This window comes from Cotesia typhae, unplaced genomic scaffold (genome assembly GCF_013202065.1).
Source record: "Cotesia typhae breed Kobodo isofemale line unplaced genomic scaffold, CoteBio_Ctyphae contig_22, whole genome shotgun sequence".
Lineage (NCBI taxonomy): Eukaryota > Metazoa > Arthropoda > Insecta > Hymenoptera > Braconidae > Cotesia > Cotesia typhae.
The window spans coordinates 748,795-762,245 of record NW_027423728.1 but is presented as its reverse complement, the minus strand read 5'-3'; the positions used below and the strand labels follow the sequence as shown (position 1 = coordinate 762,245).

General features: G+C 33.8%; 1 protein-coding gene across 2 annotated transcripts in view; it reads left to right on the top strand.

Moving 5' to 3' along the window:
* Positions 1 to 13,451, top strand: part of Nmdar2 (glutamate ionotropic receptor NMDA type subunit 2) — a 786,854-nt gene that overhangs the window by 340,043 nt on the left and 433,360 nt on the right. For both annotated transcript variants that reach the window (XM_074237486.1, XM_074237485.1), the window contains one exon: positions 8,364 to 8,511. In XM_074237486.1, coding sequence (XP_074093587.1) covers positions 8,364 to 8,511 — 148 coding nt within the window. The remainder of the gene's footprint in view (positions 1 to 8,363; positions 8,512 to 13,451) is intronic.

The window sequence follows — 13,451 nt, the reverse complement described above, 5'->3', positions numbered from 1 at the left end:
AAATAAACTTACCATAATAGTCTTATTTGATTTGAGTAAGGCTTTTGACTATGTTGACCCCAAGATCATACTGATTGCGTTATTTGAGCTTGGTTTTTCAATGGAAACAATTATCTGGTTTTTCTCCTACTTATCAAATCGCTCTCAGTCAATACTGAATAATCTTGGGACTCGAATTCAGCTCCTTAGAACTTCATCTGGTGTTCCTCAAGGTTCTGTGCTTGGTCCAATCCTGTTTTTAATTGTCATGAATTCTGTTGTCAGATGGTTAGTGTATTGTAACCATGGTCTGTTTGCTGATGACAAATATATTTATCTACACTTCTTTATGTATCAACTACAAGAGGCAGTCAGACAGGTCAACATTGATGCACAATCAGTTGCGGATTGGGCAAGGAAGCATGGCTTGGAGATAAACTTGTCCAAGACCAAAGCAATGATCTTGGGTTCAAATAGCAAGCTGAAACAACTGAGTAACTTTGATCTGCCACCTATTATTATAGATGGTGTCATAATTCCATATGTTGATACTACCAAGTGCTTGGGATTACACATCAGTAGGAACCTAAGTTGGAATCATCATGTCAAGCTAGTGGTTAGCAAAGTTAATTCAGCCTTGCATTCTCTCAAGGTTCGGAAGAACATTTTCTCAACTGACATCAGGAAATTGTTAGTATCATCCACCATCTTACCACTTCTTGATTACTGTTCCATCGTATTAGTAGATTCAACATCTGAAAATGACTTGAAACTTCAACGTGCAATAAATTGCTCAATTAGGTTCATTTTTAATCTTAGAAAAGATGAGCATATAACACCTTATCAACGAGAATTGGGATGGCTTACTGTGAAATATCGTAGAATGTACTTCATGAGTTGTTACTTCTTTAAGCTACTTCAAGTTGGTAAACCCAAGTACCTACGAGATGCTTTTGTTGAGGAGACCGAAGTCAGACGTTCAGATAGGTTAGCAGCCAAAAAACACTCTCTTTTCACGTTTCCGCATTTTGCTACGACCTTCATGGAGCGGTCATTCCAAGTGAGTGTAATACGATTGTGGGAAGAACTGCCTGAAGAAATTGTAAACTCATCTAGTCTTGAAGTGTTCAAAAATAAAATTTTTGACCATTTGTTGAATTTGGATTATTAATTTTGTTATTGTAAAGTGATAAGTTCTCTGATAATTACTGTTAGATTCTAAGTGTTAAATTCTCCAACTTTGTTCTTTTATCAGCTGTTATTAATTGAATAATTTATTGAGTATGTTAGTTGAATCAGATAAAATAAATATAAATTTTTATATTAGATCTTTATTATAGTTTCTGGGCATTAATAAACTATCAATCAATCAATCAATCTCTCTCTCTCTCTCTCTCTCTCTCTCTCTCTCTCTCTCTCGGGGCCGGTGCTACCACCTCGGCTACTTACTTACTAGCTTACAACTATTGACCCGAGTACTTTGGAGCACAGCGCCCTGGGAAATCGGTCAATAACTAACTGACACGGATCGGAGACCTTCTCGGGATAAAAAAGGCTCCGTGTACTCCGTTTCAAATTCTTTTGATAATGATCTTTATTATATAACCTTACCATTCTGTCCAATAACCCCGTAATCATTCCAACCTTCTGCGATCGAGAATGGTTTGAGTCATAATTCAACAGTCTACCAGAACTTATCAGTTGGATGTACCAATTAGTAATAAGACAACCATCTCTCCTTTCTATCAAGATATCTAGAAAAGAAATACGATTCTCTTTCTCTATTTCCAATGTGAACTGTATATCATCATCAAAACTATTGAACAAACCCAAAACATTGTCGACTTCATTTTTCGGTAATACTGCTATCGTATTATCAACATATAATTTGTAACGGGGTGTTTTATTATCCCGATCAATAGCAGCCTTAATTATTAACAGATGTCAATTTCCACTATGTTAAAACTATTTAGATATTAATTTTAAGAGCGCCACCAGGTTGTTATAACGGTGTCCTCGAAACCGGAAGAAACATGAGAGATAATCTACAGGGCAGAGAGAATTAAGAAATCTTCTGAAATTAATAGAATTAATAATGCGTGTTACCAATTATTTATTTTACAAAACATTCTCACACGCCCTCTATAAAATTAATTTTCCAATCTTAATTAAAAATATCTTAAATTATACCCGTGAAACAGAGGGGAAACCGTACCTTAATTCACGGGTATGTAGACCACGTTGTCAAAACAACGCGTAAAAACTTATCAAAAAATTTCACCTCAAGGTCAATCCAATAATTTTCTGGGTATCGGACCACAGAATTTTCTAGCAACTAATAATTAATTTTTTTACCACAATCAATTAAATTATAAAATCAATTAAATTAACTAAATACAACAAAATGTAATTAAAACCTTGCCAGAAGAGAAAGTTAGACCGGGTAAAAACCACAGTCAATTTTCGCCTACGAGACATAACCAGATACCTTGCGAAATTCGACGACTCCTTCCCGCCTACTTTTACTACGGCCCTTGCTCTGCTGCCGTCCTCGTCGCTCTCGTTATTCTCGGGGATTTCCTTCTGCTTTCCTACCGCAATATTTCCTAGACGTACAATTGGATTAGTATATTGTGAATTATTAATTAGAATAGATTAACAATTATAAAACATCGGTTGGGTTCCAACTAAGTGGACGTGCGACTAGATATTTACCTGAATTTCCAATTGTGCCCGAAATGCTTGGTGGTACAAGCTCTTCTGAATTCCCCTGGTTGCAAATTCACTTGTCCTCACTCTGGCCCATCGCCCCTCTCCCAACTACCTAAAATGCCCGAGACCATCGCGCTCTGGTGCCGCGTCGATAATTAATCGAACTCATAACAGTTCGTAATAGCTATCACGGGTAACAGTGTATCCTGTTTCAAATTTAATGAATGGAATGTTAAATGGTAACAAACTTACAATCTGACCTATCACATAATTCATGACCACATTCGCAATAGCGGGACTAGCTGGGTTACCCATGTTACTCTCTTCTATTTGTGCATAAAACTGACCTTTGAACATAAAATAACTTGACGTATAACAAAAACTGATCATCTTAATTAATACATCTTTTGGAACTTTAATTAAAACCGCAATGTTATCTTAAATCAAATCAATTACTCTCAATACTAGATCTTGTCTTACATTAGTAAACAGAGAAACGACATCTAACGAAATTAAGATAAAATCATCATTCAGGTTTACTGTTTTACTAAAATTAACAAACATAAATTAGGTCAATTACATGACCGAAACGTCGCAATGAATTGACAATTAGTATGATGATTAACATCGTATGTCCGCTTTCCTGCGAACTGGTTTAAGTATATTAAATTGAATATTTGTCTTGATTTTATTTGTATGAAGCGCACATTAGATTTTCCGAAATTCGGCACCTCTTATAGACCTAAGTTTGCTATTCATTAAATATAAAGTGAAAAACGCATTTAACCTAATTAAGAATCGAACTCGAGTCACGGATTTGCCAGACCTATATCTAACCCCCTACGCCGTACGACCGATAGGTGATTGAATATCTCATCATTCTTGTAAACTAATCCTACGGCGTAATGCAGCATTATGGCTTATTGTTTACATTTATTGTGTTACTTAATATTGTTTATGGATGGAAAATAACTAACTTTAACATTATTTATAATTATTGAATATTATGAAAATTAAAGTATAACATATACTCATTCAAATATATCGATTCTGAAATGATTGTTTGAACGTAATATTGAAATTTGATGAAAAAGTTAACTATTAAAAGTAAACTATTCGACAAGTGCCTAACAAGCCAACGACCGTGAAAATTAGGTACTTGGAAGAGCGCGGACCGCAAAGAGAGCTCTTGCTAGCCAGCTCAGTTACAGCTCCCCTTCCAACTCGACCGAAGCCTTCTCATTGGTGCTAAGTTACCTTCCACTTTCACCTCGAACCGAGCCATCTTATTAGCTAGCATTTTTATTCCCCTACTCCCAGCAACTCAGCCGCAACGATGGTATATAAAGAGCAGTGAAACGAGCCTCGAGCCATTAGTACCTGTGCTTTCAACCAGCAGTGATCCAGCTCTCAAGTCTACAGTAAGCGAGCAAGGCTTGCAATCTACAGTAAAATTCGGAATAGCAAGCGCGCCGAGCTTGCTTATTTCCAACGCTTCAAGAAAGCCAAAACAGTACGGACCATTTCAACAGTACGGACTATCTCAACAGTACGGACCATCTCAACAGTAAGGATCATCTCTACAACACGGATCCCCTCAAGTAGTTTCTCGATATTAACGAAGCCCGCTGTAAGCGCGCAAGGCATGTTGTCAGAGACTAGTAATCAACTAAAACAGCTCTTCTCGGAGCATTTAAAACAAATAGCTCTTATTAGAGCTCGAAAAACGAATAGCTCTTTTCAGAGCTCAAATACCTAGCTCTCTTCTGAGAGCGAGTGACCTTGAGTTACCGCAAAGCCAATTTCAGGGCTGTCTCAGTAGTTTATTGGCTCAAACACCATACAGGCGTCTCGACAAAGGTCTTTCTCAAGACCGCAAGTCACTTTTAAGTCACGTAAGATTGATATTCGGGTTAAGAAGAGTCCAGTACTGAGTCCTCTCTACTGCGTAAAAAATTCATAAAAGATAAATAATGCCTCGAATTTCTTATTACAAATAAACAGGTATAGACTAAAAAAAATTATTAAAAATAAATATTAATGATATTGTTGCTAGTTGATACATCAGCTTACATCAACAAGTAGACACCATTATGGTTTAAATCTACAATCGGATTAAACGACTTTATAATAAAAAAAAAATTTTTTTAAATAAATTAAAAAAATCTTAACATAGAAATTTTAAAAATATTTTAAAAAACATGAAAGAATAACTTATAACAAACTCTCAATTTGCAGTATTTAAAATTAATTTTTTCTATTCTCTATCAATATACAGGAGCTGTTCTATAGATAGATTGACTCATCACGATATCTTTGGAACTATGAGATCTAGAGACTAAAAATTTGGTAGGAATATTGCTTTTGCCCTGTAGAGGTTAGCTAAGAACGGATTTTCAGAAACTCCTTCCCCATAGGGGTTTGCGATAGCGTTAACAATAAAAAATTCCCGTTTTTAAACTATAGCTTATGTCGACTCCAAATTTGGTTGGAATCTTTTATAAGAGAAATAAAAATCATCTATGAACGAATTTTACGATATCTCACCGCCACAGGGGGTTGCGGGGTGGTCTATTAACAATATAAATTTTTAATTTCCAAGCTATAGCTTCTATCGACTTCAAATTGAGTAAGAATCCTTAGTAAGTGATGTAAAAATAATAATTGGTAAATGAATTTTGCGATATCTTACCCCTACAGAGGGTGGTAAGGGTGGGTATTGACAACTAAAATTTTTATTCTTCAAGCCATAAATTTAGTCGATAGCTCCTATCGACTCTAACTTTAGTAGGAATTTTTCAAATTGAAAAATTATTTATGAACACCTTCTACATCTGACATAAATTAATCTATCAGAGAATTTTACGACGAATCACCCCCAACAAAGGCTGTGGGGTGGGTGTTAACAATAACAAATCTAAAGTTCCAAAACATAGCTTTTAAAAGCTGTAAATTTAGTAGGAATCTTTTATTTGTCATGAGGAGATCATCTCAAAACGAATTTACAAAAATTCCTTTTCCGATAGGGATTGCAGGGTAGATGTTAAAATCTAAAGTTTTAATTTCAATCTGTAAATTCTACGGATTCCAAATTTAGTAGGAATCTTCGTATACAAGACGAAGCCTAGATAGAAGGAGAACGATCGGCATAAGCTTTCTCGCCGTATTTGCGTCCGTAATAATGAGGAAACATCGGATACACTATTTGTCCGCAAGGCAGCGGTAGTGTTAGAAAGTTCTGATTTTTAGAACATGTTTTATTATAAACATTAGATAGTGTTATTGAATGTTGTTGTGGTCATAGTTAACAAATAAGCGTTTTATGAAATTGAAAATGGTTAAAAATTGTGCTGTGGTGAATTGTAAAAACAGTAAGAATAATAAAAAATGTAAAAAAGATTTACAACAGGATAAAAACTCCTTATTTAAGCTGCCAAAAGTAAGTATAACCCCAAAATTTGTAATTTCATTGATAAAATAATAAGATTTATAATTATATTTATTAATGTTTATTAATTTTAAGTACATTCCCATTTGGAAAAAAACAAAAATTTGAATATCATATATGACATTTGAAAAAATTAATCACTGTAGGCGCAAGTTGCCGCAGAGGAGTGTCTGTGAATGATACTTATAATTTTATTATCAATACAATTTAATCATTATCATTAATAGTCTTGTATACTGAAATTAGTATTTTGATAAGTAATTAGAAAATTTCTTTTTCTTTGGTAGGACCCTGATATTGTTAGACAATGGAGTCAAATTTTGGGACAAGATTTAGTGTCAGATTCGAATGTTGACATTTTTATTTGTGATTTGCATTTTGAAGAAGAATATATTCTTCGCAAAGATATTATTATTATTCCTAATCAAGAACCATTTGTGTCTTAACGAAAGAAAATAATACTCAAACCTGGTGCCATCCCAACATTACATAAAAATATCAGCTCAACAATACCTGTTACAAATATTTTTGTAAATGCCAACACAAACGTAAGAAGTCAATTGAAAATTATATCTACGTAAATCAAAAGTTCAGCTGTCAAGTATTAATTACTGTTTTTAATATCATCGATTGTACTAATTTCACAGGAAAATGATGTATCACATTCAAGTCAAATATTGCACGATTATAAATGCATAGAAGCCAAGGCGGTTTTTGATGACAATTCAGTTGAACCTAGTAATATTGAACAAGTATGACTAGAATTATTTATAATGTAATGAAGTATGGTAATCGATCGGCAAATTATAAATTATTGGAGCAAGTATTCAAGTATTGAAATATTTTCTATGTAAAATTATAAATCGGTGCTAATATTAATAGTATTCGTTGTTTTTTTTTATAATAATTAAAATGTCAACTTGTTACCTATTACTAATGTACATTCTTCCAATTTTTTATTTTATTTAAAAGATTTAATAGTTGCATTGAAATAAAACTTGAAATATTTCTATCATTAATCTTGTTAATATTGTTTACTAATCGATTAAGACTCTAATAATTGAGCAACTGCGTGAATATAATATTTTTGATTTTCTTTTTAATTCAATTTTTTTACATGTTTGCAGACTAGCCACAATGATCCCGAGTTAACTGCAATCAATTCAGAATTTTCAATTCAAGAATTGATAAAGAATTTAGAAATATGTAAGTTACCAAAAAAAGGAAGCTGGGTTGATGACCATCTCGATTTACCGGCAGTAATTCTTTGTTGCTTAGATTACATATCGTATGATTTAAAGATTCGGGTAAAAATCGATAAGACTTAATATACTTGTAAGAAATTTTTATATTTTTTTTAATGACTTACTGGATATAGCTAATTGTATATATTTGCAGGTAACTAATGTTAAACTTAATAAATCAACAAATAGTGATTATATTCTTAGTAGTATGGAAAGCTTTTGGACATTTTTAAAAGATTTGGAGACTTCTCAAATGTGTAGCGACACAGGATTTGATAGTCAGAAGTACTTATAACATAAACCTTTCTTCTAATTAAAATTTCTTCTATTTTTAGCATTCTATTCAAAATAATTTGTTATTATTATGATAGGACATCAGAAACATGCATAGTATTTTTGAAAGCTGATCAACAATATAAAAAACAGGCGGGAATATATAGATGTGATGCATGTAAACAAGTAAGACAAAAACTGCATAATCAATTGTACCGACCTAAACTAGTTGCAAGCAATTCGTTGTTCTTTGTAATTACTGTATGTGACAGTACCCACAATTCTCAACCGATCTTAATGAATCTTAGTAGATTTAGTTCTCTATCAATTACTTTAGATACGTTTTAAGATGAACGAAATTTGTCAGTTGGTTTGGAAATGGGAGCAATCTAGAAATTGATTTTTGGGTACCACTTACTTCATTTTGTGACGCAAATATACTTTAGAAATCTACTTTTCCATATCGAATGAGGCTAAATGGTGCTTCTTGTAACCAGAAAGCTGACACCTTGGGTGTAATAATATTCTTAACCTGATTGATGCGTTCTAAATATTATTTACTGATTGACGAACAACATCTGTTCCCGAACTATGTTGACTGTATTTTCATCTGAGTGATATGAAAAGAAATGAAAAGTGTCAAAACAAATTTTATTCGTATCTAGACTTAACGACTAATAAAGATTATTGAATTTTTAAAATTACAGAATAGATATTCAATCAGCATACCGGAACGAGAGCTTGTATCAGTGTTGTAGCGGATTTTGCATTGACTTACTACAAAAGTTTGCAGATGAAATTGGATTTACATATGAATTAGTTAGAGTCGAAGATGGAAAATGGGGAACTCTTCATGTAAGTAAATATGAATTAGACTATTCTCTAGAAATCAGTAGCGAACCCAATAACAAGTAAAATAAATTGTCTAAAACTGCTCTAGGCTTGACACACGGAAAGATAATAGCATTAATTACTATTTGGACGGTCCTTACTGGTGTTTTGAAAAAGAATAAGGTTAAAATGGTTAGGACATAGTAGCTAGCATTGTAAAAACTAGTGCTGTACATTTCTGAGTCATCTGCTGACACTCATCATTCGTGAGTCACCGGCTTTTGGATAATTTTGCTATATTTCGACTAAACTCGTCGAGTAAAGTCGAGGAAAATGCATATGGTTCAAAAGTTTATGTATATATATATTAGGGTGTCCCTTATATGGCAAAAAAAAAATTTTTTTAGAATTTCGAAACGCATACCCTCCAATTTTTTTATAAATGCTAAAATGTACTTAAATATGAAATTTCATATCTGTAGCATGATTGCAACCCGTGCCGACCGAGCTCTAAAGTTTAATAAAAAACGGTGTTTTGGTCTGACATTTTGGTTTGATCCAAAACTAATTAAAATGCAACAAATAAAGTAAATATGAGTAAAACTAAAAAAATATCAATACAAACTTTTATTTAAATACAAATTATAATAATAATTAATTAGGGTAACTTCTCTTTAGTGTAGTTTTTTTACAGTCTGGATACAGATTTCTATGTTCCTGAACACAACGCAACAAAAACTGTTTTTGCTCTTCTTCAGCCGTGATAAGACCATTAAAATCTTGCATTAATTTAACAGCTCTTTCAGCAGTGTCATTTACGACCTTCAAACGACTTAATCGCCTTCTAGCTTCCAAAAAAGCAAGATTGTCACCCCACGAAGATACGTCTTCCCGAAAAACTGTCGTCGATCTGTAGTCGAGATAGAAATCGTTTGCTTCTTTGAGTCACAAAATCATCCAGCGTCATATCTGAAATAAAGAAAAAACCATTAAAATAAGCAAAAACTAAACCTCAAAACTTTGAAAAAGAAACATGAAAATATTAAGTACTTACCAAACAAATTTTGCGTAATATCTTCCTTCGATGGGACATAGCGTTTAGAGGAATCTGAACTTTCGTCTCTGTTTAAATTATTAATCATTTTTGTCTTGGTTTTGGTATCAACTTCTTCATCAAAGAGTGATAACATGACTGTTTCTTCACACAAATACCATAAATGATGAATAAACTTGCTTATGGATGCCTTGGAACTTGTCGCGTCTACTTTTTCATATTCTTTTAGAGCTTTCAAAAAGGACAAGTCTTGGTTAGGTGCTTTAACTGCCATTGTACATTCGAGCCAAGGTTTGGTATACAAGGTGACGATAAATAAACAAACATCTTGTAGAGCATTTTTGTCCTTTGCAGTAATTTTAAGTTGCGATTGAAGCAAACATATTTTTATAGAATAGATTGCTCTCGCCATCCATCGCGCTTGATGCAAAGCTCCGGGGGGCCTGAGTTTTAGTTTATTCTCTGTGTCTCCTCCTAAGAACACAACGCATAGTTCAACCAATTCGCGGTAATCGTCTCTAACAAAAGATTTTTCCAGTTCAGTCTTATAAAAAGTTAACAAAGATGTAATGTTTGTCTTACCAATATGTGCTTCAACGAAATTTAGAGGTGACTCAATGTTATCAGTGTTAATATTTTTCCAATTATCTCTTAACTTTTTGAAAATTGGAATATCTGGGCTACTTGTAATATGTTTTACCTTTGTTTCAAAAACAGCTTTAAGGACCAACTCATAAACATGATGACGACAAGCAAAAAGCAGCAATTCCCTTTCTAAAGTCTGCTCCAAAATAGTACAAGCTCCACTGAAACGGCCAGTATTGGAAGCTGTTGTATCGCAGCACATTATCTGTACTTTGTCATGGAGGGTCCAGTCAAAGAGAGCAGTTGAAATGGCTTTAGCTTGATGTTTTCCAGAAGAACTCTCTAATTTCGGTACTGCAAGAAGCTGTTCTCTATCGTCAAATGAAGCAATAATTGGCAAGCGTTCTTCTTTTGAACTTCGTACATCCAATCCAGGTAATAGTTTTCCATCCCAATGAATTGTGACTACGTCAGGCAAATTATTCTGGAAGTCAGTTTTTATTGCTTCTGCCCTGGATTTTCTCGCTTGAGTACGAACTCGCTGAATCGAGGATTTGTTTATAGGGAAATCATCGCTGTTCAGACCAAGCGCTTCTACAACCGCATGGAGAATGTAAACTGAGTCCCTTATGCTTAATTGGCATCGATCTAAAGCTGCTACCAGTTTTGGAGTTATTAAACTTTTGTGCCTCTTTTAAAACTTTTTTCAGGGCAAGGAATCTGAGTACTAAGTTCAGAGTTCGAAATCTGTTCCTCATCCGAATTCTCAAGACATTCCAAGTTATCTATCGAAGAAGTAGATGCAACTGCCAATAACTCTCTTTGTTTTACCTTTCTTTCCTCTTCTTCCAATCGTCTTTGCCTAACTCGTTCTTCTTTCTCCGCCAAATTTTTGTCGATTCCACCTAAGCATCCCGGTCGACCGGGCTCTCTCTGTTTCCTTAAGAAATCTTTGTCTTCCTCTATCTTCATTCTGTCAAAGGCATCTGCATGTGCAATATCAAATAAGTTATCAAGGTCTTTTACAAAATTATTTTCACGATTCTTGAAAGTCAACTGAGTTTTCTTACAGTTTTTTTGCAGGTCCCTCCAAACATGATATAAATCAACAAGTTTCTTCACGCAGTTAGGGATTGCCTTCGTAGGAATTCTAGCTTTTTCCCAAAATATAATGCACTCTCTTATAACAAGATTCGCACTTTCACTAACAGTCAGCTTGACATCACGAATATTGTAAAATAAAACGGTAAGAACTTGTCGATTAGATGGTAATTTTGCACCATTTATCTGGTGGCTTGGCAGTCCGATAAGGAAAATATTTTGTTTATCACTTCGTAATTCAACAGACATTACCCCAAAATAAACAACAACGCACTAAAAATGTTAGAAATCACTTATAAAATGACAATTGAAACTCGCAGTAACAGGTCGCCGCGCTACTCCCGCGCAACTTGTATGGACAAGTTAAAAACTCAAGTCGGCACGGGTTATCGTTTATAAATCGGGCTAATATTTATTTCTAGACTATATTAGGTCCATACGAAACTTTTTAGAAGGTATGCGTAAAAATATATTGAAGTTGAATTTTAAGGGACACTCTAATATATATATATATATATATATATATATATATATATATATATATATATATATATATATATATATATATATATATATATATATACACTACTGGAAAAAATTAAGGGATCAAAAAAAAATTCCAAATTTTTCGGTAGTTTTCAACAGGCCGTAACTTTGAGAGAAATGGTCGTACAGGAAATAAAAAAAAGGAAATTGTAGCTCCAAGTGTCTAGTTTTTGGATTAGAACTTCAAAATTTTGTAGCCTCCGCGGTGTCTGAGTCATCGTAGAAAAACCAGCAACAAAAAAATTCTCAAAATTTTTTTAGTTTTTTTTTTTGGTCTACGGGCGTGGAAAAAATTTTTTTAGCTCAACCACCATAAGGATCGGATACTTTGTTCATTTAGCTTTAATTTCTTTTTTTAAACACCCTGATACGTCCACTCCTCGCTGAGATATCGGTCTTCAAATGGAAAAGGATCTTTTTGTCTTTGATTATCGATATCTCAGCAACCAATGATCGCACAGAAAGTTAAAGGTGGATTTCAAGAACTTTAATGAATTCCCCTTAACGACTGTCCATTGTTTTTTCGAAAAAAAATTTTTTCTTTCCGTCACATGAATTTGAAAATGCAACAAAAAAAGGGCTTTTAGTGGTTTTTTGGAAAATCAAGCGCTGGATCGAAAATATTGAGGAAACCACTAATGTTAAGTGTGCCTTTTACAGTTCAATATGTCCACAAAAACCTTACAAAGAATCAAATTAATCCAGCCAGCCGTTTTTTTGTTTCACTTGATCGAATTGTTGAAAAAATTAAAGGATCACGTTTTTTGCTCTGAAAAGCTCATAATTTTTAAAAATGAGAAAAAAATGGTTTTTTCGAGCTTTTTCCACATTTTCGTTCCAAAAGTGCTTAAATTTTCAAAAAAAAAAATTCAAAAAAAAATTTTTTCGAAAAAAATTTAAAAAAAAATTTTTTTGGAAAAATTTTTTTTAACAAGTTAAGGAAACTCAAAAACCATCGCCCAATGATTTTTATCACCTTTCCACCGCTGCATTCCTTGATTCTACTGATCTCCTTTTAATTAAATTAATAAAAAAGTTAATACCCCCAATCGAATTTCGATTTTTTCATACGCTTTTCGGAGTTTTTTTTTCTTTTCTTTTTGTGAATCCTTAGCAAATCGCTTCATTCAACAGTTTTTTCAAAACTAATCCCTCTGCGCTAAAAAAATTTTTTTTTAATTTTTTGGTCAAAATTGAAAATTTCTGACTTTTGATTCTTAATCATGGTTAGACGACATTTATCGGAGGTGGAAGTCGCTCGGTTAGTGACTCTTATCGACGAAGGTTATACTCAACATGCAGTTGCTATCCGGATGGGTGTAAGTCAATCTGTCGTATCTCGAGCTTATACCAGATACCAAGAGACGAATCAATATCATCGTCGCCCCGGACAAGGTCGCCATCGAGTCACTAATGCCCGCGATGATCGAACAATTGTTAGAGAAGTTCGACGACAACCTTTCGTCAATGCGAATATTGTCGCTCGAAACTTCCCCAATCGCAGACAACAGCAACAACAACAGCAACAGCGACGACGGCATCAAGTGCGAAACATTTGCTCTCGAACAATCATGAACCGTCTTCGTGAAACTGGGTTACACGCACGACATCCTAATCGTGTACCCCTGTTGACAGCAAGACATCGACAGCAAGAGCTCGTTTAGCGTATGCTTACGAT